General features: G+C 41.4%; 1 protein-coding gene across 1 annotated transcript in view; it reads right to left on the reverse strand.

Moving 5' to 3' along the window:
• The window catches only part of BLTP3A (bridge-like lipid transfer protein family member 3A), a 77038-nt gene extending 50807 nt beyond the window's left edge, over positions 1-26231 (reverse strand). The window contains exons 1-3 of the mRNA XM_061632329.1: positions 26003-26231; positions 3334-3496; positions 1141-1179 (exon numbers count right to left, since the gene is read on the reverse strand). Coding sequence (XP_061488313.1) covers positions 1141-1179; positions 3334-3496; positions 26003-26046 — 246 coding nt within the window. The 5' untranslated portion in view covers positions 26047-26231. The remainder of the gene's footprint in view (positions 1-1140; positions 1180-3333; positions 3497-26002) is intronic.
• Positions 26232-26822: the final 591 nt, after the last annotated feature.

The following is a 26822-nucleotide window of genomic DNA, read 5'->3' on the forward strand; positions in this document are numbered from 1 at the left end:
ATTTGCATGGGAGAACTGGTGGGCAGGACGAAGGATGCCTGCTGACTGTCCCTTGCATGCACTTTTAGGTAGTGATTATACTTTTTTTGCCTAGCCAGGTCTCGAAACTAGAAGTAAGCCCAGTTAAAAGGAAAACAGTCTTGGAGTGAGGGAAATCTGCAGGTGAACACTGGCAAACACATGTGGGATTAAGCCCCATTCTCTCCCATTCAATTATTTGCCCTTGCAGATATCTCTAACTCCTATAATTACTTTACTTCAGAAAAAGCAGGCTTGGGAACACATGTTTGCAAGGTAACATATAGTTCTACCATTACTTATTTTATCCCTGAATTCAGGGCAAACCTAGGGCTGCTTTACATATTACAGAATTTCTGTATGACCGACATTTTTAGGTAAGGAATTTACATACTGCCCATGTGTGTCAAATGCACCTAAAAATACCAGCAGTGTTATCATCCCCCCAAAAGACTAGGGTTAGGACCAATGAACTGTTAACCACAAAATAAATATCATACCCTGAAAATCATCATCAGCATAGGCCATAATGCAAAGAACTGCTTAACCCACAGCATGAAGAGCAATCTACCAAGTTTCATATTCATGTTAAAATGTTCTTTCATTCTCAAAAGTCACTACTGTAAAAAACCCAAAACTATGTACTTGTGTATAATTTGTGAGTGAACGCAGGTAAATCAATAATCTCAAGTGGCTTAGCACAACTGAATCTGACCTACCAAAACATATTAGTATAAACCCTTCCATCACTAGATATTTGTCTTGGGAGAAACTGTAAAAACCCACTCCCAAGAAAGTACAAAGCAACATCAGAAATGGCTCATAAACACAGAAATGTTAAAAAAAAAACTAAAGGGAAAAATATCCAATTATTTTGAAAGTAGGTTAAGTATTAGTTCTTTTTCACCCACATTCTAATTTTCATCATAGGAATTATACAAGACTACACCTGTGAATAAAAATTGTAATGTGGGAAACAGCTCTATGGTGGAACCAATTTGACAAACAGCAGAGCTATTATATAGCCTTATGTTCCAGTATTAAAAGGGTATGTTCTCTTTTTTCTGAAACAATCCAGTTACAAGTTCTTACTAACAGAAAGGAGATAAGCAAAGCCATTACCAGACAGATTGGGTGCGTCTTCAGCTTTGTCCACTGGATCTGTAACAAGAAATTGGATGTAAATAAACAGGAACAGCTGCAAGGGCTAAACAGATTCAGTGTGACACTAATAGGGTCAGTTCATGCAAACTCTTGTTCTGAAAAATGACACTGTAAAAGCAGCTCCATGATGTACAAGCTCTTTGAGGACAAAATGATTTCATATAAAATGTGCTCTGCACATAAAGGAAGAAATTTGATAATGAATAACAACTGCTTCAGGTCTTTATACTAGCTGATTTATTATGCCATGAGCTTTCATGTCTACTTCATCATATGCATAAATACAATTACAACAATGGCTTGGAGCCAAAGATCCTGCTGCACAAACTGAAGGCACTTCCACTTGTGTAGGAAGGTCACAGGTTCTGTTTGCAATCCCTGAAAACAAACACTGTTTGCAATCCCAAATGTCCCTGAAAACTGGCTCCAGAGGGTTGGAGGACCCTCCAGAGCAACTGAGGATCCCACATTTGGTGATCCCCCTTGCATGAATTTTAAGGGCCTTCCACTCATGCAGTGGAATCTTTGCATCCAAGCCAATATAATTACTGCAGTGAAACCTACTCATAAACCTTATTCATAAAATGGAATGCTATTAGGTTTGTTAGTGAACTGTTACAAAATTCCTTTTCCAGATATCCTCTCAAATGCTTTTGAAGTACTGACCCCTAAGGTAAGAGATGGTATTTCTAAACACAATGAAATGAAACCTTCACCCTGCGGGTTCCTGTAATTTCTGTTTTAAGTGTCCAATATGTATCCATCTATTTACCTACAACAGAATGGAATTGTAAAATTTTTCATAACCAAACTTGCCACTGTGAATGCAGATCAAATCCTGAGTCATGTTACATATGAGAAATCTTGCTGTTTGCATTAATTATATTTGGGAATAGAAAAAACAATTCACTTCCTTAGTGTGTTTGCTTTGCAATTTTGCAAAGCCTGCTTTTCATGTTAATTTATCAGCAAGTATATTAATACCCAAAGTCAGAAAAAAAATAAAAATGTACTGGTAAAAAGAGTATCAGTAATTTCAACTCCCAAGTGCTTTCTCCATACATGTACTGAGGGGGAAACAGACACATCTGATGTTACAACTGGCAAACTTTTCCTGAAATGCTGCATGTATTAATACCCATGTCAAAAAGCAGTAACATGAAAAGCAGCTGACTATTAAAGAAAGCAGGTAGCAGTTCTGAGGGGGCCACTACTGTGGTCAAATCAAAACATCACCTTTTATTAATAAACTCCTAAACCATTTTGCATGAGGTTGTGCCATTACTCGCTTACAACTGAAAAAATAAATTTCCTGCTCCAAAAAAAGCTTGGGGCAAAATGTTCAAGAGGAGAACATTGTGCTCTTTTGTAAATGTGCAACTGTGACTATTAAATACAACCCCTGCAATTATGCATTGAAACAGAACAATTTCAGATGAAACCAGCCATCAATTTAAAACTGAAATTAACCAGACTGCTTGTAATTTCTGCAGCATCTCAGGTTGATAATTTGATCCTTTCATGCAGGGCTGACGCCAGAGGGCAGCCAGGTGAGGTCCTGGCTGAAGGCTCCTGAAGGCCCGCTTCCTTAGGGTGAGTGGTAGCGCTCCATTCCGCAATCTGCAGCAGTGTCAGCTCCCGACCCTGCCACGGATCAGATAGGGAACTCCCAGGCACACCCTCTACAACCATGCAGGCACATGATTCCCACCTGCACACGCCACCTACCTCTCCTGTTAGGGTGAATACTGGCTGTGCTGCATGCATGCCTGCCATCAACCAAGATGGCAGCCGAGGCTTCCCTAAGGGGCTGATGCCTCTGCCCACCCTCTTGGTTGATGGTAGGCATGCTGGCACAGCGCGGCCAGCATTTACCGCAGCGGGAAAGGTAGATGTGGGCGGGTGCTGGGCAGGCTGGTGCCCAAGGGCCCAGTCATGCCTCGCACCAGCCCTCCTTTTGTGCCAGTAACTGCAGCAGATCTCATAGCACATGTATGGGAAGATTAGCGATTTGGGTACAAAGCCAGAGCAACTTGCCATGAGGATTGCACTTGTTTAGTATGAAACTAAAAAGATTAGAAAGTGGTCAGAACAGGAAATATCTTCAGTATTGCAAACATGTTTGCTGATAATTGTGGAATTTTAACTCACCCTGATGGAAGCCTTGTTACAAAAAACCCGCGTAATGGCAAGCCAGGTGGGCAATTCCAGTACATTCTGCAGAACTTCTTCATCCAGCTCGAGGTTAGTCAGCTGCCCCTGTCCTTTGAGTGTGCTCAAGTTGATTTTATCAGGGGAGAGGTTCTTTGTAAACCTATACCCAAGAAAAAGGAGAAAGAGTGGAAAGCTTGTAAGGATCAGTGGATAGAGTGCTGGATTGAGGCCTAGAAGATAGAGGTTTAATTTTCATCTCAGCTATGAACCTAATAAACCTTTGTCTCAGTATCAGGGCATTCACCATTTGTAAAATAAGAATTATGACATAAAATAGTCTACTTCTTACAGTGTTCTGCCTTGTAAAGTTGGTGCAAGGATGATGAAAATTTTAAGATTCAACTTTCATTAAAAACCTACATACATTAATACAAACAGCAACATTTATGTGGGGGAAATTCTGTTTGAGCACATCAAGTTCTTTCTTGTTGTTAACAATTATAATTCACTAAAAGGCAAAATAAACCTTTCTGTTTAAGAACGTACCTATAGCCAACAGATATTTCTATCAAACTTTAAAAAGCAAGGAAATTGGGCAGCTATAGTAAATGCACCAGGGGAGCAGAAAACCTGACCTCCTATTGTACTGCCCTACACATTTGTAAAAGTGCAAACACAATTTGGGTTGGTCTTTCACAATCCAATCCACTTCCTGTGTAGCTTGGAAGAATTTGGTAACATGTGCCTCTGAGCAATCATGTTTAGGATAGGTGAAACTGATCTGGGGGAGGGGCAGAGAGGGGAAGAGAAGGGGGAGGGGAGAGAAGCGAAGGAATGGTAGCAATAGGGAGGAAGAGGAAGGGGGAGGGGAGGAGATTAGGTAGATGGGCACTGGGCAGAGGGAAAGCCCCTTTCCTTTCCAAAAGGAAAACACTTTGAACAGTATCATTGTATTTCAGGGTTTCCCCCATCTTTTTATTCTACAGCAGGCACATGTAGTCTCCCACCCAAATTTAAATCAAAGCTGTCACTGGCCACGTGCACACCAGACCTTTATTTCACTTTGGACAGTCATGGCTTCCCCCAAAGAATCCTGGGAAGTGTAGTTTGTGAAGGGTGCTGAGAGTTGCTAGGAGACACCCTATTCCCCTCACAGAGCTACAATCCCCAGAAGTGGGGCTGTTAAAACACTCTGGCAATGGAGCTCTATCGGGGGAACAGGAGTCTCCTATCAACTCTCAGCACCCTTCACAAACTACACTTCCCAGGATTCTTTCGGGGATGCCATGACTGTCTAAAGTGAAATAAAGATCTGGCATGGGTATGGCTACCTGATTAGCCAAGGCAAAAAGCTATGAGTCTGGTTTTTAGGACACTGACAGTTGGTTCTTCCTGAGCATGCCCGTGCTTATCATTGACTCCAATATTAAATTTCTTAAATTAATCAGCCAGGTATTATTTTAAAAAAACTTTTAAACTGCAGAAGATGAAGATCAGAGTATGGGGCAAGGTCAGTAATAGAATTACAGGTACTCTGTGAACATGGCTGGTTTTTAATTAATTTTAACAAATTATGAGACCACTGATGGAAATAAGTCCAACAGGGATCTGTTTTTCCCCCCTCTTGTTTTACACTTTGAACTTGCTATTCTCTTTGACTCTTTTGTGTATCACCATGAAAATTTAGAGGGTTGTTAAGCAAGTATTTCTTCAGGACTATAAGTTTTGTAAGGTTTTGTTTTGAAATGAGCTTATCGGAAGCAGCAGAATGGCATGAGGGGTATTTTCAATTTAACACTGCGGAATGTGAAAAATCCATCCTGGCTATAGTATACAGCCACTCTCATGGCCATATAATTAGTACTGTTAATTCCTTCTCCAAGAAAGCATAGTTATCTTTCAGTTCAATTGCCACTGATTACTTCTCAAATATTAGAGTCTATATATGATTAAGAACAGTTCAAATGCTGAAAAACAATTACAAAGGCTTTAAGGGTAAATTGACAGGTACAAGAATGTAATGCAATAGACAGTGACACTGGCTTTGGTATATGGGAGATGAATATATTAAGCAGTAGGAAAGCAAAGCTGGAAGTGAATCTATGAGTTGCATGTGTTTTAAAATTATTCTTGGACTTCTCTTTTGAAATTCAGTCCTTTGTAATTCTCCAGTTGCAATTCTCTGCTCATTTATGAATGCATATGCAGCAACTCAGCTGCAAATCTTTCGTGTATGCTGGGAGATCTCGTCTGACACTTCCAAGCCACTTACATATGCTGGCTACCAGCCATCTCCTAGATATCCACTGCAAAAGATAGTTGCTGTACTTTTTCACCTGTTGTTAATTGCTGAGTTCCCTGTCCAGAAATAATATATTGTATAATTAATGTTTGCTCAGATGTTTTTTATTTATTATTTATTTATTTATTTATTTTATTACATTTTTAGACCGCCCTATAGCAATAAGCTCCCAGGGCGGTGTACAGCATAATAAAAATCCTGTATTGTCACTGTAATCTGAAGTTACCACAAACTTTCTGTAGGCAAACATTTAGCATGAGACTGGACATAAACAGCATGAAGGAAGGAGTTTATAACAACCCTAAATTAAAAGGCAAGTTTGCTGTGGGATTATGTAAATAGATGAAATGGAAAGGCATTTCAATTTCAAAATCTAGAATAACTATTTAAAGAGGTAGCTATGATAGCCTGCAGCAGCAAAACCAACAAATAATCTTGTAGCGTTTTAAAGCAGGGGCACCCAACCCTTTGAGGCCTGTTGGCATATTTAGAATTCTGAAAAACTAATGTGGGTACCACCACAAAATGGTGCAGGGGGACCTGGCAATTTACAAAGTGGTTGCTGCATCCTTTCTTGCTTGTGGATCACATACACTAAAACTCTCTCTTAACTCCCCCATTGCACCTATTACTGCACCTGCCTGTGTAGTATACAAGTAGGGGTGAAAACAAGACGTTTAAATATGTCTGATAATTTTTTATAAACCACTTCAAGGTTTCATTACAATCAAGCAGTATATAAGTCTTTTTGAATAAATAAAAATAAGTAATATTTTATCATAATATATGTTATCACTTTCTTTCTCTGCCCTAATTCATATTCCTAATTTCCTACACATGGCTAGGATATCAGGAATGTTCTACAGGCTCATATACTTCCTCAGTCCCACCATAGCATAATATTATAACTGCATCCAGAATTAACATCAACTAGGATTGCTGCCATAACCAGATCTAGAATAAGAACTTTAAGTAGTTACATGAAGTCTGATTACAAGGCCAATCCTGATTAGCATCAGCCATTTACTGATGCAGAGAAAACCAGGTTAAAACAAACCAAGGGAAAGAGTGGGAAGGAATGGACAAGCTAACATTATCATGCTCCCAGTCATGCCCCACCCCCAAGGGGCATTATGCTGTACGCATAATGAGAACATTGGTCCATTTAGTATTTAGCTCAATGTTGTCTACACTATGGGTGGGCAACCTCTGACTTCTGGGACCTATTTTATTTCTCTGGAACCCTGAGATCTACCAATCAGAGCCAGGTACAGACTCAGCCAGGCAGATATACACTAAGTCTTAAGAATTAAGGAACAGGGTGCATATGAGTACATGCTCAGTCAGTCAGGAATTTATTATCATTACCCTAGCAAAGTTCGCAAGTGCTTTCACACAAAAGTCCATTCCTAATTCCCCCACCCCACCCGAGCCTTCTTTTCTTCAGCAGCCTAATTCAGAAAGTTAAAGCTTTTTAGTTGCTGCTACTGTTAGACAAATGGAAACCAGAAACTCTTGCTGATCTACTGCAAATCACCTAGAAATCTACCAGACCTTTTGCCCAACTCTGGCCTACACTGCCTGGCAACAGCTCTCCAATGTTTCAGGCATGAGTCTTTCCAGATCCTACCTGGAGATGCCAGGGAATGAACCTGGGAACTTCTGCAACAAAAGCAATGTTCTATGACAAGATGCAGTCCTCCTCCCCAACACAAAAAAGAGGAAAATAATGTACCAATATATTTGATCTACCATGCACAAAGATGCTCTTTGCTAAAACTGGAAATTCAAGGAAAGAGAAATTAGCATATACTCCAGAGGTGGTCAGAGCTTTTAGTGATTTGGAGTGCCTGATTTAATTAGTTATCTTCAATGATGTTAGCAGTGCCTGGGGCTTTTTCTCTCCTATGTATACAATAAAGATGTGAACAGGGCCATGAGAGAACAATTTAAACCTTTATTTCTCTCTAGACACGTGAATCCCTAGGCTCTATCTAATCTGCAACTAGCAGACTACTACATCACTCTGAAAAAGATCAAATCTATTTAAAGCACATAACATTAACATGATTCAATATCACACTGGGTTGGTGCAATAAGGCTGTAACCGGTCTCTTAGTGTGGCCACAGGGACTATCAAGTGAAAAACAGATTGTATTCTCCTGCACCCTTCTCTCTCTGAACCACCTAACTCCACAGAAATATGTTCTCAACAAGAAAGAATCCAGTACAGAACTGAAATTGCATGATACTATATCTTAACAACCTGGGATCCAGAAAGGATGGAGATTATTTGCCTAATGATTTGCTAATGATTAAAAACCCAAAAGCATTTCACACACATTCCTCTCTACTAATTCTACTTCTTCACAGCAGCCCAGGTGGTGGAGAAGAAAAGGCCCCATTGTTGGCAAGAGTAAGATTATATTCCCGTGTTAATTATGCCTGTGGTTCTTTCATTTCCCTTTTTTTGCCTGCTAAAGCACTACTTCATTGTGCCTTTCACAAAATCAGACTTCAGTAAAACTCTGCCAGAAACTCACTGGGGGACAGAAGAGCAAACAAGAGCTATTCTGGTCACAAGTAGAATCAGTTCCAGGTTTAGCAGCTAGCAATAGTTGCTGAACTGGCAGCCAAGAACCTGCTAAGTTCAACTCTGGGCTAATTCATAAGTTCCACTGGCCACTATACATGCATTTAGTAGCATGGGCAAATTATCTTATCATAGGAAAAGTGTAACATCTGAGGCAGATACTCTTCAGTATTACAGCAGGAACTTTCATGAATGGGGTGACTGAAAATGTTCTTCCACATTTTACATATTATACTGCTCATGGGGAATATGCTCAGAGGCACAAGTTACCAAATTCTTCCAAGCTACACAGGAAGTGGATTGGACTGTGAAAGAACAACCCAAATTGTGTTTGCATTTTGACAAATTTGTAGGACAGTACAATATCTCAGAGAGGAGGTCAGGTCTCCTGCTCCGCTGGTGCATTCACTATAGCTGTCCAATTTCCCTGCTGTTTAAATTTGATAGAAGTGTCTGTTGGCTATAGGTACATTCTTAAACCGCAAGGGTTTCTTTGCCTGTTAGTGAATTTCTTTGCTTTTTAATCCGGGAGGTAAGAAATAGGATCCTGTGCAAGTTTGCTGAGAATGGATTGATCATTTGCATGCTTACTGAGTTCAGTGGGATTTACTCCCCTGCAATCATGCTTAGGATACGTGAAACTGACCACAGGGGAGGGGAGGGGAGGGGAGAGGAGGAGAGGAGAGGAGAGGGGAGGGGAGGGGAGAGGAGAGGAAGGGCAGAGAGGAGGAGGGGAATGGGAGCAGACAGGAGGGGGAGAGGAGGAGGAGAGGAGGAGGGGGGCAGGTTTGATCATATGCATGTTTATTGAGTTCAGTGGGATTTACTCCCATGCAATCATGCTTAGGATAGGTAAAACTGACCATGGGAGGGGAGAAAGAGAAAGGGGAGGGAGGGCTGGAGTGGGCAGGGGAGGAGAAAGAAGGAAGAGGGGAAGGGAGGAGGAAGGGAGGGGGGAGAAGAGGGGAAGAAGGGGAAAGGCAGGTCTGATCATTTGCATGTTTATTGAGTTCAATGGGATTACTCCCATGCAATCATACTTAAGATAGGTAAAACTGATCATGGGGGTGGGGGAGGGGAGGGAATGGGCAAGAGTGAGGAAATAGGAGCGAGGAGGAAGGGAGGGCAGGTTTGAACATTTGCATGCTTTTTTAGTTCTATGGGATTTACTTCTGTACAATCATGCTTAGGATAGGTGAAATTGACCTTGGGGAGAGGGGGAGGGGAGGAGATTTGGTGCATGGGCACTGGGCAGAGGGGAAGCCCTTTTCCAAAAGGAAAACACTGTGAACAGTATCATTTTTCAACATTTCCCCATCTTTTTATTCTACAGCAGGCACATGTAGTCTGTCCCAGGCCACATCCACACCAGATCTCTATTTCACTTTAGACAGTCATGGATTCTCCCAAAGAATCCTGGGAAGTGTAGTTAGTGAAGGGTGCTGACAGTTGCTGGGAGATGCCCTGTTCCCCTCACAGAGCTTCAACCAGAGCAGCTGACTGTTAAACCTCTCTGGCACTGGAGCTCTGTCAGGGGAATAGGAGTCTCCTCTCAGTACCTTTCACAAACTACACTTCCCAGGATTCTTTGGGAAAAGCCATGACTGTCTAAAGTGAAACAAAGGTCTGGTATGGGTGCGGCCCCTGATTAGCCAAGCCAAACAGCTGTGAGTCCGGCTTTTAGAACACTGACAGTTGGTTCTTACTGAGCATGCCTGGGCTTATAATCGACTCCAATGCTAAATTTCATAAATTAATAAAAAATCAGCCAGACATTTTTATAACGTTTAAACTGCAGAAGATGAAGATCAGAGTATGGGGCAAGGTCAGTAACAGGATTACAGCTACTCTGTGAACATGGCTGATCTTTAACAAATTATGAGAACTCTGACAGAAAAAAGTCCAACAGAGATCTGTTTTTCCCCCTCTCTCTCTTTTTACACTTTGAACTCTTGATTCTCTCTGACCATTTTGTGTATCACCATGGAAATTTAGAGGGTTGTTAAACAAACATTTCTGAGTTCAGGACTATAGGTTTTGTAAGGTTTTGTTTTGAAATGAGTTTATGGGAAGCAGCAGAATGGCATGAGGGGATATTTTTAATTTAACATTGAAGAATGTGAAAAATCCATGCTGGCTATAGTATACAGCCACTCTTGTGGCTGTATAATACAAACTAGTGTTATAGAATAACCTGGCCAGGTTTGAACACTGCTTTCTGCTTCTCTATCCTGGTTAATGTCTTCTCCCAGAACAACAACAGGTGTCCCTAGAGCTTATCAACATGAAGGGTGAGTGTGTGGGCTCCTGCTGGGAGGAAGGGCAGGATATAAATCAAATAATAATAATAACTGAGAAGAGTCTTTTCAGTGGCTGATTCACCTCCTTTCATTCCGATTGGCTCCAATCAGCAGGAAAGGGCAAGGAAGCATGTTAGAAGACTCTTCTCAGTGGTTAACACACTCCCCTTTCATGCTGATTGGCTTGTACGATGCTGGAAACATAAGGACCCTGTTGGGACCCTGTTCCCAAACAGTAAAGGATCTAACATCTTCTAAGACCCTGAACATCCACACGTCTTGAGTATTATTCCTCCCTGTCACAAAGAAAAATACTCAGGCCAGGCATTTTCTGGGATCACTACAAAAGCTGACTGTCTTGAAGTATTAAGGCAAAAGAATGTGATAAGAGTATGCTTCATGTTATAACTTACAAAAATTCATCTCGCTTTTCAGACCCTCTTGCTAGGAAGATTAAAGTTTCAGGTTTGAGTCTGAAGTTTATTCTTCAGGCTCTGGACAAAGTTCTTTTGATTTTAGCCATTATAAGGTTATATTCACAGCACTGGGAGCTGAGTAACTTTCAAACATATTGCAGTTTGAAAAGATGCACCTTTATACTTTTCCCAAGTGGTAAAGTTCCACTCCACTAAAGGTACATCATCCATTTTTAACAGTTTGGAGTTTTGTGGTTTAGCACTTCCTTTCAGCTGCGACAGAAATTTTAAGCAACAGCAGTCTCTCTTTTAACAACGTGTTGCAAATTCCCCAGCTACATGAAAGAGGTTATTGTGTAAATCAGGGGTTGGGGAACTTTTTTTTGTCAAGGACCACATTGTCTGGGAAGTAATCCATTGAGGAGTGCCTACCAGCAGTTGAGGGGGCTGTGACGTCCTTCCCTGGTTCTTCCTGTCAGGTTCCCACCTGCTTGTGGCTACTGCCTTTCACTAGGCACCACCAGGGACACCACCAGTCAGGACTATCCTTTATATGGTTTCTCACTCCACTCTAGCACAGATCTCACTAGATCCCACTGCTAGGCAGCACCACCAGTCACTTCCTGTAACCGATACTCCCACAGACTTTGCCTAAGCCTCTCTATAGCTTGTTACTTTGTGTGCCTATGCTGTTCCCAACCCCCTTGTATTTTTATATATAAAGCATACAACTCTGGGTTGCTCTGGATACTTGACTTGTCCGCTGCCACCATTAGATACAGTTTCTGTTCAGCCTTGGTAATTACCTTGCCCTCCCTTCTGGTATGTATATTCCCCAGCCAAGGATCAGGCCTTTGGTAAACCAAATAAGTATTTATTTACTAACAACAGGAAATAACAAGATTACTTTAGGAATGTTTCACAAGCGTATGGTTTCATATATGGTCACTCTTTATGTTTCTGTTCATATATATACTCTTTAAATATCAGCCAAATACAATCCAAACTTCCCTCAGAACTCTGCCAATCAACCCTCACCAAACGACCTCACTCCAACCAACTCAACAACTTCTCCCTCCATCGCTCACAAACCTCCATTTATACCTTCAGCCAGCCAGCCACTCAGCCAATCATCATCCAGCATACTTCAGCTTCTCACCCATGTACTCCCCCTTTCTCCCTCAGTCAATTACCATACATCACCTAATAGACCCACACTTACCATATTTACAGATGCTTAACCTACAGGAACATCACAGGGGCTGATGGCCAAAGTGGGTAGGGCACCCTCTTTTCTCTTTCTACCTTCTCCTTTTCCCATTTCCTTCCCTCCTGGCCAATTGTATGAAATTGAACCAAGGGCTATATACAGTCCTCAGGCTGCCCACCACTGGTATAAAACAGTAATGAAGGTAAAGCGGCTCTTTTTATGAACATAGGAAGCTTCCTAATACTATTGGCCCATCTAGCTCAGTATTGTCTACACTGACAGGAAGCAGCTCTCCAGGGTTTCAAAAAATAGTCTGTCCCAGCCCAACTTGGAGATATTGGGGAATGAACCAGAGACTTACTGCATGCAAAGCAGATACTCTGCCATTGAGCTACAGCTCTTCCCCTATATGTATGAATATATTCAATAACAGTGCATGGGATATATGGGCATCAGAGAGATAGAGATAGTCAAAAAAATGAAAGGATCATAGAATAGTAGAGTTGGAAGGAGCCTATAAGGCCATCGAGTCCAACCCCCTGTTCAGTGCAGGAATCCAACTTAAAGCATGCCTGACAGGTGGCTGTCCAGCTGCCTCTTGAATGCCTCCAGTGTTGGAGAGCCCACTACCTTCCTAGGTACATGGTTCCACTGTCATACATAGTTCCATTGTCATCTCTCTCTCTCTCTCTCATATTTTTATGATATATATATCCCAGCCACAGAGACCCAGGAGTCCAAGGCAGAGAAAAGTAAAAAGGGGAAGTAAATCTACATTTCTACTTTCCATCTTATCTGGAAGATACCTAAATTCTATCTATAGCCTCCTCCTACTCTCATTTAATTGTTACAACTAGAGCATCCAACTACCATTCAGGAGCCTCTGGGTTGGCTGAATGCCAGCGCAGTCAGGAGCTGCATGCAGAGATCAGAAAATACGTGTGTGCTCTCCCAAATACCCCTACCAGAAAGGAAGTCCTCTCCATTGACTTTTACTACAATTATTTTCTTACACTGACTTTTTCCCCGGTGTAACTTTTGTCTGGATTGGGACCTGCATGAGTACTCCAAACACAATTTAAATGTAGCCTAAGCCCCCTCGCCTCAGCCGCTCCCCTGACACGTCCCTTTTCCAGGCCTTATGCCAGCTCCTCTTGCACCTGTCTTGGCTGGTCCAGCTGAACCAGGCTGAGGGACTTATGCTGGCGTAGCCCACCTGAGCTGGGACCCAGCTGGCTCAGCAGGAGATCTACCGCATCCAACTCCCCTCAGCCCAGCATAAATGCAAGCTGTATTGCTCTCTAAGAAATCCAAAAATCTTCTCTATTAGAGCAATTAATAATTACATATGAAGAGGACTTTGATCCATTTCTTAGAAGCCCACTGGCCGTAGAAAATAAATTAAGAAAAGTCTCATTACCGCTGCTTATTCAGCCCCTAACCCAACCAATTTCAGTGCAACAGAATAAGTACTTCCTTTCAGGGTATTGCACTGTGTCACCTAAAACCCATGAGTTTGCCTTACAAATATTTTTTTTAAAAAAGAACGTATGAGTTTTAGTGTTTGCTCTGTAGGCAAGAAAAGATTCTGAATGTGTCATATAGCTGAGAATAGATTCAAGTGGGTCTTAAGGTTGTAGACAATAATGTTCAAGAGAATGATAATGAAGTGGCCATGAGCAGATCATTCCAAAGGCTTTGAATCACATAAAGGACTTATGTCAAGGACAGAGCAGAGATGCAATGGAAGATTGTAAAAGGCATGCAAGGCAACTATTCTTCTACAAGCATAAGAACATAAGAACATAAGAAGAGCCTGCTGGATCAGGCCAGTGGCCCATCTAGTCCAGCATCCTGTTCTCACAGTGGCCAACCAGGTGCCTAGGGGAAGCCCGCAAGCAGGACCCGAGTGCAAGAACACTCTCCCCTCCTGAGGCTTCCGGCAACTGGTTTTCAGAAGCATGCTGCCTCTGACTAGGGTGGCAGAGCACAGCCATCACGGCTAGTAGCCATTGATAGCCCTGTCCTCCATGAATTTGTCTAATCTTCTTTTAAAGCCATCCAAGCTGGTGGCCATTACTGCATCTTGTGGGAGCAAATTCCATAGTTTAACTATGCGCTGAGTAAAGAAGTACTTCCTTTTGTCTGTCCTGAATCTTCCAACATTCAGCTTCTTTGAATGTCCACGAGTTCTAGTATTATGAGAGAGGGAGAAGAACTTTTCTCTATCCATTTTCTCAATGCCATGCATAATTTTATACAATTCTATCATGTCTCCTCTGACCCGCCTTTTCTCTAAACTAAAAAGCCCCAAATGCTGCAACCTTTCCTGCATACCACACTGTTTCTGTTCTGAAACAAAGAGAGGGTGAGTGACTGCTTGAGTGAAAAAGGGACTTTTCCTCCCCAACACCGTGGCAGGGGGAAAGCCCTCAACACACGGCTTCAGTCTGTCCACAAAATCCCATCCTGCACAGGCAAGATTAGTGGACAAACCCATTCCCAGTTCCAAAATGATGGGAATCTGCATGCTGGCTAGAAAAGAAGGGGGCTTCCACATAGAGCAGAAGTCCCCAAGCCTTTTGGGGGCCAGGGACACATTTGGAAATCTAAGAACCTGTTGTGGGCACCATAAATATGCAAAGAAAAAAACTAGTTATTTTTCAAAGAAAGAAACCTGGTGATGCTCAGAAACCCACCCACCCCCTGGAAAAACACAGACAAAACTACTGCAAAACAAATGAAACACAGATTTAAAAAGCACATATCCCCCCCAAACAAACAAAAGCCAAAAACAGCCATTTTCAAAAATTGGGAGAGGTTAGGGGGTCTCAGCAGGTGCATGTGTGTGTGTGAGGGCACTACATTGAAGACTCAGGTACAGAAGGTCAAGGAAACTTGCTTTCATTTTTGGAACTTAAGAATGGCCTCCACCTGTGCTTCCCCTTCCCTCTTCTCAATTCAGTTTTGTTTCCAATAGCCCATCAAAGCAGTCTTGTCTAACCACTTTCTTTTTCTCTTTCACCCACACTTAATATTTCCTACAAGTCTTATGGGCTTTGAAAATATCATGATTGCAAAGATCAACTTCAGAAACCACTCACAGGTCTCATCCTCCAGAATGTTTAACATCCACACATTCCATTGTACAAATTACAGTTTCAGTTCATTACAAAATATACTATATAATAACTTTATATTGGCCAACTACAAATCCCAACAATGTGCTCACTTTCAAATTGCATAGAACTCTTCCTTAGACTCAGCATGTAGCAGTTCCACTCCTAGTTTGTCAGTTCCAGAAGGTGATGCTGGGAGACTTTTGTTCTGGCTCACAGAACCTACAATTTGCAATTTCTGTGGGTTAAATTTTATCCCCTATACCACTGTACCTCAACTTTGGGTCCTCAGATATTCTTGGACTACAACTCCTACCATCCCCAACCAGCTCAGTCACTGCCCAAGGGATCATGGCAGGTCTAGCCCAACAACATCTGGGGACCCAAGTTGAAGAACACTGCCCTATACTATTTAACCACTTAATGTTACCAATGAGTGAGGCCATCCAGAATTTTGGAGTGTGCCATAATCAATATGCAGATGACACACAACTCAATTTCTCTTTTTCAACTTTGGCAGATATCACAGGAGGATATGCTAGACTAATGCCCGGCTGTGGTAATGGATGATAGCCAATAAAATGAAGCTCAATCATGACAAGACAGAGGCTCTGTTAATGGATGCTTCCTTAGAGTACCCTCTCCTGCTGAGATCCAAAAGGTAGCGAACAAAGACAAGGCTTTCTTAATACTGCCCCTCTGATTTCCCCAAAGAGGCTTGCATGATGCCACCTCTAGTCTTTTCATTGCTAGGCAAAGACTTCTCTTTCTTCTGAGACCTTTTCACATTATTTTTTAGCAATTTCAACATATGTTATTAGCCAATGTGTAATATTGATTGTTGGAGTTAAAAAATGGTATAGTAGCCAATTCAGCAACTTTTAACTAGTTTTGAACTAGTTCAGATACATCTAAACAGAAACATTTGTATACTTTTTTAAACTGCAGTGTAACTCTTAAAAGCACCAATACATTAAAACAAAATAACTTGAGAGGAATTTATATTCTGAAACATGCAATCTGTATGCACATGATGCCATACCATCTAGGATGCCATTAGTGATATTTGACAACTGAGAGTACACAGAATGAATTTCAGTCCACTAGTATTATTTTGGCATTAACTAGCATAGCAGAACAGAAAGCACACATTTTAGGTATTTCTGTTTCCCTCTCTCTCTCTCTCTCCAAGTAGTATAAATGCCACTATATAAATGTGTGATACAGCCACTTTTACCATAATGCATACTGTTTTATTTATTCTGTCTTTAAATATTAGGAAAATTCACAGTTGGATCCTAAGCATGTTTAATCAGAGCCAAGCCCCACTTTGTTCAATAGGACAAACTTTCAAATAAGTATGCATGCATAATATTGCAGCCTAAAAATCCCCACATGCTTGAAGCATCCTAGACTGCATATATACCATATATTTAAATCACATTTAAAGCACATAACTTTCTCCAAACAATCTGGAAGCTGTAGTTTATTCCTCACAGAACTACAATTCCCAGCACCCAGTTCCCAGGATTCTGTGGGGAAATTCATGGGCTCCCTCAGGAGGAAGAGTGGAATATAAATTCTATATAATATAAAAATATAAATATATATAATATAAATTCTAAATAATAATAATAATATAAAAATAATAACAATAATAATAAGTGTGGTGTGTATGCAGTCCAAGGAAAGTCAAATAAATTGAAGCACTTTTTGGGAGAGAGAAAAAACAAAAGGGTTTTATAATCTTTTAATGGCTATACATCACAGAAAAAAATGTTTTTCTCCCACTAGACTTGGAATACTCACTGAGGTTGATAGGCAGTAATTTCAGGACTGACAAAAGAAAGTACTGCTTCACAGAGTACATATCTTACCTATGGAAGGTATGGCAATGGTCACTAGCTTAAGTTTTTTTTAAAAAAAATTAGAGAAATACATGGATGGTCAATCTGTCAAAGACTGTTAGCTATGGCAGCTAAAAAGAAGCCCCATGTTCAGCCAGCATACATTTTGAGTATAAGATGCTGAGGACAAATTACAAGGGGGGTGGCTATAACACCATGCATTGATTCATAGCTGGTAGCAAAATAAAGCTGAACTTGAGAAACCGTGGATCTTATCTACCAAGGATATTCTTGTTAAATTCTTATTTTCACTTTCACTGAGACAATCTAGGGAATGACCAATATGTTTGTAGATTTTTTAAAAAAGCATTTCTCGCTTCCAGGAATTGATCAAGATCATTCTCTGAACTAGCCAGACATTTCTGATTGAAAAGATCAACCATTCATCATTTGAAATGTCTCTGGAAATTTCACACTGCTGTTGTTGTTGTTATGTGCCTCCAAGTCGACTGCGACTCATGGTAACCCTATGAATCAGCAATCTCCAAGAGTATCTGTCATGAACCACCCTGTTCAGATCTTGTAAGTTCAGGTCTGTGGCTTCCTTTATGGAATCAATCCATCTCTTATTTGGCCTTCCTCTTTTTCTACTCCCTTCTGTTTTTCCAAGCATTATTATCTTTTCTAATGAATCATGTCTTCTCATGATGTGTCTAAAGTATGATAACCTCAGTTTCATCATTTTAGCTTCTAGTGATAGTTCTGGTTTAATTTGTTCTAACACCCAATTATTTGTCTTTTTCGCAGTCCATGGTATGCGCAAAGCTGTCCTCCAACACCACATTTCAAATGAGTTGATTTTTCTCTTATCCGCTTTTTTCACTGTCCAACGTTCACATCCATAGAGATCGGAAATACCATGGTCTGAATGATCCTGACTTTAGTGTTCAGTGACACATCTTTGCATTTGAGGACCTTTTCTAGTTCTCTCACAACTGCCCTCCCCAGTCCTAGCCTTCTTCTGATTTCTTGACTATTGTCCCCATTTGGGTTAATGACTGTGCCAAGGTATTGATAATCCTTGACAAGTTCAATGTCCTCACTGTCAACTTTAAAGTTACACAAATCTTCTGTTGTCATTACTTTAGTCTTTTTGACGTTCAGCTGTAGTCCTGCTTTTGTGCTTTCCTCTTTAACTTTCATCAGCATTCATTTCAAATCATTACTGGTTTCTGCTAGTAGTATGGTATCGTCTGCATATGTTAAATTATTGATATTTCTCCCTTCAATTTTCACACCTCCTTCATCTTGGTCCAATCCTGCTTTCCTTATGACATGTTCTGCGTATAGATTAAATAAACAGGGTGATAAAATACACCCTGTCTCACATCCTTGCCGACTGGGAACCAATCGGTTGCTCCATATTCTGTCCTTACAGTAGCCTCTTGTGCAGAGTATAGGTTGTGCATCAGGACAATCGGATGTTGTGGCACCCCATTTCTTTTAAAGCATTCCATAGTTTTTCATGATCTACACAGACAAAGGCTTTGCTGTAATCTATAAACCACAGAGTGATTTTCTTCTGAAATTCCTTGCTCCGTTCCATTATCCAACGTATGTTTGCAATGTGATCTCTGGTGACTCTTCCCTTTCTAAATCCAGCTTGGATGTCTGGCATTTCTCGCTCCATATATGGTAAGAGCCTTTGTTGTAGAATCTTGAGCATTACTTTACTTGCATGGGATATTACGGCAATGGTTTGATAATTACTCCATTCCCTGGGATCCCCTTTCTTTGGAATTGGGATGTATATGGAACGCTTCCAGTCTGTGGGGCATTGTTAATTTTTCCATATTTCTTGACAGATTTTTGTCAAAATTTGGACAGATTCAGTCTCAGTAGCTTGTAGCAACTCTACTGGTATGCCATCTATTCCTGGTGATTTGTTTCTTCCAAGTATTTTAAGAGCAGCTTTTACCTCGCATTCTAAAATTTCTGGTTCTTCATCATACGGTTCCTCCGTGAATGAATCTGTCATCCTGGCATTTCTTTTACAGAGTTCTTCAGTGTATTGCTTCCATCTTCTTCTTATTTCATCTCGGTCAATCAGTATGTTCCACTGTTGATTATTCAACATCCCTACTCTTTGTTTAAATTTCCCTTTCATTTCTCTAATCTTTTGGAACAGGGCTCTTGTTCTACCCTTTTTGTTGTCCTCTTCTATTTCTATAGAGTAACTATTGTAATAGTTCTCTTTGTCCCTACATACTAGTCGCTGTATTGTTGCATTTAGGGTTCTGACTGTGTTTCTATCTCCTTTTGCTTTTGTCCTTCTCTCTTTAACCATTTTAAGAGCTTCTTCAGTCATCCATTGAGATCTTTCTCTCTTTTTAACTAGAGGTATTGTCTTTTTACATTCTTCCTGATAACGTCTCTGACTTCATTCCATAGTTCTTTTGGTTCTCTGTCAACTAGGTTTAAAGCCTCAAACATGTTCTTTATTTGATCTTTATTTGCTTCTGGGATGTTATTTAAATTGTATTTTGGTATTATGTTTGCTTTGTTAGTCTTCTTTAGCTTTACTCTGATTTTTGGACTAGCCCAGTTTAATTAGCTTAGTTTTGTCTTCATCTTAGAAAGGCAGTTATACTTTGAGGACAAAGCAAATTCAGGAAAAAACAGTACGACCAGTTCCAGAATCCTCCCTCCTGCTCCTGTTCTAGAGCATAAGAATATAGGAATCAAGTCATAACAATAGCTGCTTGTTGTATGTTTCTAGTCATAATACCTATAACAAAGTCTTGACATGAACACTTCAATACAAACAGAATCAGAAAATAAATTATCACTATTCAATGAAAATTCTTTATATTTTAAACTCAGACTAAAACAACAACAATTTGAAATTCATTCACTATACTCAGGTAATCACAAATCAAATATTTTTCAAGTCACAGCAGGGAAGTTAATTCCATGAGAAAACCTTTAGAGGGAAAAATGTTTTAGCACACGTAGCAACTCAAACACTGAGGGATTGCATTAACACTGAAAAAAAGCAGAAAGTGAGTTTCACTATTCAGATTAGATTATTTTTCATCCTTCAGCTAAATACTGTATCTCAAAGATCACACGATCATATATCATCTGATGCTCCGAAACCTGCAGGCAAACAATTGTATGGTGAAAGGCAGCAGATAAAAAGGCAGCAGTTCCTTCAGATGCAGATTGTGAAAAGAAACAACAACAAAACTAGAAATAATGATTCAGCAACACAATCCCTTTACAGGAAACAACCTGGGAGCTTAACACTAAGAACAAAACAAAAAAATATAAATGTAACGGCTTGTGTTTTTATAGCAACTCTCCAATCTTGGTTTGCATGACACAGTAAGCCAAAGTATGCCTTACTGGTACCACACAAATGTACAAGCTCCTGGAAAAGAGCTCGCAAGCTTTGCTCCTCCATGGTCCTTTTTTACTCCTGTGCCACACTGACCTAAGCCAAGGTTTGGCTTCACACCTCCTCTAGATCAGACCGTGTAGTTAAGCTCTCTCCACAATAACCATGACAGCCCCTGCCTGCACTTTAGGAAGACGGCGCCACACAGAAGCTGCTTATCATTGGATGGGGAACATCACTTGGAATACAGGGAAGATGACTGAGAGCCTTCTGATCACCACCAGGTTTCCAGGATACAGAGTTGTAAAGGGAAGGAAAAAACTCAATTAAAACTGGAAATCCACAAATAGTATTTTGATCAACTCTAGATCATTTCATAAAATACTACTTCCTGCCCTGATAAAAGGCAGGAAGTAATTTTGATTCTGCCAGAGCAAAATATAAAACATTGGCTTGGCCCTGTTTTCTTGGTCCTCCTTTATGGAACTGACAGCTTCATTTCCTGAGTGCACATTGACCTTATCCCTAAATTGTGCACTTTGACCTGGCTCCTTCCAATTAGGAAAATTCAGTCAGTGGGTATTATTGGTCTTGCTGCTTGATCATAAGAGACCCTCATCCTGTTGGGAAGCACTGGGTTCTGCAAGACATGGCAGACACTGGGATAATTTCTTGAACCATCCTAAATCTAGTTCTCTGTTGCCTGCAACCAGCTCTTTCCTTCCCCATCCCTTCAAGTTTAACTAGGTTTTAAACTGCAGATACTGGCAGCTTCAGCTTTTACATATAGTACATGAGATACTGCAGTAAAGAAAGGGTGTGTGTGATATATTATACAGTTTGTCTTATGGCAAGGAAGATAATGCTCTTTTGCCCAAATCTCAAAAAGCCCTCATGTGTTTTGTAAGCCTATCAGATATTTTAATATATTATGGCAGTTTTGATACATCTCCCTCCGTTCTTTAGCAAAACAAGAGCAGATTGAGAAACTAAAATGCCTAACTTATCATGATTGTATTCCTGATTTGGTACAGTTTCTTGAACAGCAGCACTATGAGTAAGTGGTGAGTAGGGTTGCCAGGCTCAGAGCCTGAGACTGATTCTGTACCTTTAAGAGAAGAGAAAATTCAGCCAAGTGCAGGTTTTCTTGCAATACTGTAATGGGAAAAACCACAAGGTGAAATTCTCCCTTCCCCCTGTACAACTTTTAAAGATACAGAAGACCTCTTGGTTGCCCTCCAAGAGGTCTTCTGTATCTTTAAAACCTGCACTTGGCTGAATTTTCTCTTCTCTTAAAGATACAGAATCATTATCAGGCCCTGAGCCTGGCAACCCTAGTGGTGAGTCACTGAATTATACAGCCATGAGAGTGGCTTGTATACTATAGCCAGAGTGCATTTTTCACATTCTGCAATGTTAAATTGAAAATACCCCCTCATGCCATTCTGCTGCTTCCCATAAACTCATTTCAAAACAAAACCTTACATAACTTATAGTCCTCCTGAGCTCAGAAATGCTTGCTTAACAACCCTCTAAGTTTTCATGGTGATACACAAAACAGAGAGAATCGTGAGTTCAAAATGTAAAACAAGAAGGAAAAAATCCAGACCCCTGTTGGACTTTTTTCTGTCAGTGGTCTCATAATTTGTCAAAATTAATTAAAAATCAGCCATGTTCACAGAGTACAGCAGGGCCCCACTTATGCGGCAGGTTAGGGACCAGACCCCCGCCGTAAAGCAAAAATCGCCAAAAAGTGGAACATCGATCAGCTGTAGTGTGGGGAGCTCCAGCTGACAGCGCTTGGCCCCTGAAGCTCCCCTCACAACAGCTGATCAATGTTCCACTTTTCCATGCATCGCCCTTTCCCCCCCTGCTCACTCGCCCTTGTTATGGTGTGGGAGTAGTGCTCTCCTTCCGTGGTAGCTCCCTGCCACGGATTGCAGGGAGGGAGCTGCCCACCCGCCTGCGCCCGCTCGCTCGCCCTCCACCGCCTCCCTCGCTTGTCCCCCCTTGCCCACTTGCCCTCCCCCTGCCTGTTCGCGCACTCACTCGCTCTCCGCCGCCTGCCTCACTCCTTGCCCACTCGCTCTCCCCCCTACCTGTTCGCTCGCACACTCACTCGCCCTCCGCTGCCTCCCTCGACAATAAAATGGCGCTGGATGCCCTTCTCGGACTCAGCTGCTGAGCACGTCATCAGAGCTTGGAAGCGTTTCTTTTTTGAACTACAACTCCCATCAGCCCAACTATAGTTTAAAAAAGGAACATTTCCAAGCTCTGATGACACGCTCAGGGCATCGGGCACCATCAATTCGCGTCATGCCACAAAAACAGAACAAGCGCCGAACATATGGGACATGGACACAATTCAAAACCGCCGCATTAGCAAAGCACCGAGAAGGAAAGCGCTGTAAAGCGGGGCCCTACTGTACCTGTAATCCTGTTACTGACCTCGCCCCGTACTCATATTGAAGTCTATTATAATGGCAGGCATGCTCAGTAAGAACCGTCACGTGTTCTAAAAGCCAGACTCACAGATGTTTGGCTTGGCTAATCAGGGGGCCACACCCACTCCAGACCTTTAGTTCACTTTAGTCATGTCTAAAGAACCCTTCGAAGTGTAGTTTGTGAAGGGTGCTAAGAGATGTTAGGAGACTTCTATTCCCCTGACAGAGCTCCAGTGGCCAGAGTGGTTTAACAGTCAGCCCCTCTTCCAGCGATTGTCTCCTGTTCCTCTGGTGCATTCACTACAGCTGCCCAATTTTCCTGCTTTTTAAAGTTTGATAGAAATATCTCTTGACTATAAGTATGTTCTTAAACCACAAGGTTTTTTGGCCTATTTGTGAATAATCTTAGAAGGGGTGTAACTGTAAGTGGGCATAACTGTGATTATCACGAATGGACCCTGCTCTTCTGAATTTTCCACTACACTACTGATAATACTTGCTTTCATTAAATTCCTTTGAGAGGCTTTAAAAAGGCAGAGTTGACTCCTTCAGCCTTCAGGGATATAATCTGCAACTCTGGATGTGTTGCCCAATTTCCCTGCTTTTTAAAGTTTGATAGAAATATATGTTGGCTATAGGTACATTCTTAAATCACAAGGGGTTTTTTTGCCTATTAGTGAATATATTCACCGGCTTGCTGCAACCCAGTTTAAGGCCATACATGTTCTTCTGCAAGATATTAAACCTGTATTACTTTTGATCCAATTATATCAAAAGCTTGAAAATACCAAGTTTAGCAGGCGAATGTCAATGTTTGAAACCATGGCTCAAGTTCTACAATGAGCTTAGGCCAGGGCTTTTCCAGACTACTGGGTTTTTCTACATAATAAATGTGTCTTAGTAATGCGCTCACACAATTATAAAGTTGACATCATTATTAATTTGTTCTGAGGGATCTACACATTTCCATTGTAAGAATATAACATTTTTATAGCATTTCAACTGTAATACTTTGGAGCTGAGAAAAAGAAATTAATCTTTCAACTAGCACAATTACAATAAATGTCATATGGACTATGGCTATATAATTGCCACCTTTCTGTAATTTGTTCTTTCTTGGCTCTTTCACTGTTTAGATGTTTTATTGCATTTAAAAAATAATTTTTATGCAACTTGTTTCTGGGGGCCCTCTTAAGAGGGAGAAAGGCATCAGAGAAATTTATTTCAAGCATAAATGTGCACCCATTATCAGTTTCAACCAGGAATTATCTCACTTGTAGGCCACAATCATACCCATCCACCAATGCTACTTTGTATATTTTCCCATTTAATGTTGTTAAAATTATTTCTTGGGCAAGAGCTACCATTTTTCATAGCACCAACATGTCATTCCTCCAAAAACACTTTTTAAAAAAGAAATGGAATTGAGGAGAGGGGATGCCTGAAACATTCTCTTTGTGTTCCCAGCTCTAAGTTGCCTTGTTTCACACTGGTGATTATCTTGCACTTTGGAGCCTTGCTATCAGCTTCCTTCAGCAGCTATATTGTTCTTTTCCTTGCACCAGAATACACAGCCATATAGTTTAAAAGAGAGGGAGGAAAGGGATAGGCAGCATGGTTGCAAGCAAGGCTATCCCTTCCCCATAAGATGCACACTGGCTATCACATTCTGAGGAACTGAGAGATTACTGGGGTAAGGGGAAACAATGTGACTGGGGCACGTGTTAACTGATCACATGAAAAAGCTTTAACTTAGTTGGTATCCTCTTGCAAACTGTTTCACCTCCTTGTGTCTCAGTTTTTGGTCAGTATTATAAACAAAAGGCAACTTCTTAAAGGCCCCAAATAGGTAAGATTTTCAAAAGAACACATGATATTTTCAATCAGCACCATTTGTCCCATGTTTTCCATCCTAGGAGTTTTCCATGCTAACAATAGCCAGAAATATCAACTTACTAACAACTAATGACACAAGTAAAATGTGGTATGAATACTGTGTACAAACAACACAGATGGTGAATTTTGTGTTGGATGTGAACCCAGATTTCCAGAGTTTCAGCCTTTTGCACCAGTAATTTGCTGCTGCTCTTACCTCTGTATAAATATTGGTCATTTTAGCATATGATTTCCTCGGGTTTCTTTCAGTGCATCAGATAAGCAAGTTGTGTGTCATTATTTGTTCTCTCCATGTTAACTGCCCAAGATTTTTCCCTCTCTGTACTAGTAACTCCCTTCAAAAAGATGTGCTCCTTCTAGGAAGAAGGGTGGGCTAGAAGTTAAATAAATAAATATTATTAATCCCAAGTGCACAGGAAAAACTAACATCCTTCAGTTGTTTAAGGCTCTGGGAGCTAGTCGAAGAATTAAACAAGTAAGCCAGAAAGATACAAGCTTCAGAACTGTAAGCAGCACTTCAGACCTTTCTAACGACTGAAGAGTAAGAGAATATGTTCAATCTTCATTTACTCTGTGCAATTTTTTTCCTAATGAGGAAGAAGAGGAATCTAAGGGAAGAGAAAGGGTTTTATCCAATGTTAGTTCTACTGAGAGTATACCCGTTAAAATTATTGGGAATGACTAAATGGGTCTATTCTGAGTATTATATATACACATTATATAGCTGAAGGATAAAACGGCAACAGCAGGATTTCTCCTGGTGCCAATGGAGGGAAAAGGGCAGAGGGCAGAAGAGAGACGGAGAGAGACAGAAAAGGGCACCCTAAGGGAAAGGTGGCAAATGCCACCAAGGGAGAACAAACAACAACATGTGGAATTCGAGGCTGGGTGGGGAGGGAGTTGAAGAACACAAAAAAACAAGCATTTTAAGGGAGGAAGATTGGGGGGGGCTCTCGTGAACCTTCTCCCCTTCATCTAGTGACTTTTGCTGTCGCAGAGCCCTTCCCACTGAGGCTGGTTTCCCCGGCCCCTTACCCCCGCACTCCGCCCCCGCAGCCCCCCTTCAGCGGCTGCTTCCTCTCTTTCCTCCCCACAAGTCGAAGTGGGACACCTCCAAGTCGGCCCCGGACGAGGCTCACCTGGACAGGTGCTTCAGGATCTGCTTCTTGATGAGGCCAGCCATGCCGGGACCGGCCAAGGGTCCTCCTCTTAACGCCTCAGGTGCCCCATCATACCCTCTCTCGCCACCCGCCGCAGAGAGAACTACTCCTACAGCCTTCTGTCATCTCCAGTCCCCTCCCTTCCACCCAGGCCCAGACTCTGCCAGAATCCCGACCACCACCGCGGCGAGGTCCGCCAAAGCCGCTCTTCGCCCCCGCCCTCCGGAGAGAGGCGGGACGAACGCGGCGGCGTGACAGCGCCCTCTGTTGGCTCATAGGGAGATCAGCAGCCGCAGCAACCTCCTCTCTCCATGGTTGTCGCCGAAACTGTGGCCGAGGCACAACGATTAGCTTACGTTGGTTTAGGCATATATTCAATTGGCAACTTTAGCTGTAGGTTGGCACAAATATGCACCTAGCTTCTGTTTTCAGGTGATCTGCATAAGGACAAAAAATAAGGGAGGGTCTAAATGACCTTTCAAAACCACTCACCTGAATTTGAGTTTCTCTTGCTTGTGATAGGAGGTAATTTCATACAATACAGGCACATACATGGGTTGAGAGGATTTGTGTAGTGGGATTTGTGCAGACAGCACCAGCACAAGGCATTTTGCTGCCGACGTAAAGGTCAAGATGGCACCCCCTTCCCAATTTTTTTTTTTTTAGCGTGTTTTGGGACACAAGATTTGAATGTGTGTGTGTAGTTGGAAAGCTGATAATGTGCAGTCTGGAAAAAAGAGGGAATTAGACATGTTAGATGTATGTGTTCATTAAGCACTTAAATGACAGGCTATGTGAG

The sequence above is a fragment of the Rhineura floridana genome, chromosome 6, assembly GCF_030035675.1.
Source record: "Rhineura floridana isolate rRhiFlo1 chromosome 6, rRhiFlo1.hap2, whole genome shotgun sequence".
In the NCBI taxonomy this organism is placed as follows: Eukaryota; Metazoa; Chordata; class Lepidosauria; order Squamata; family Rhineuridae; genus Rhineura; species Rhineura floridana.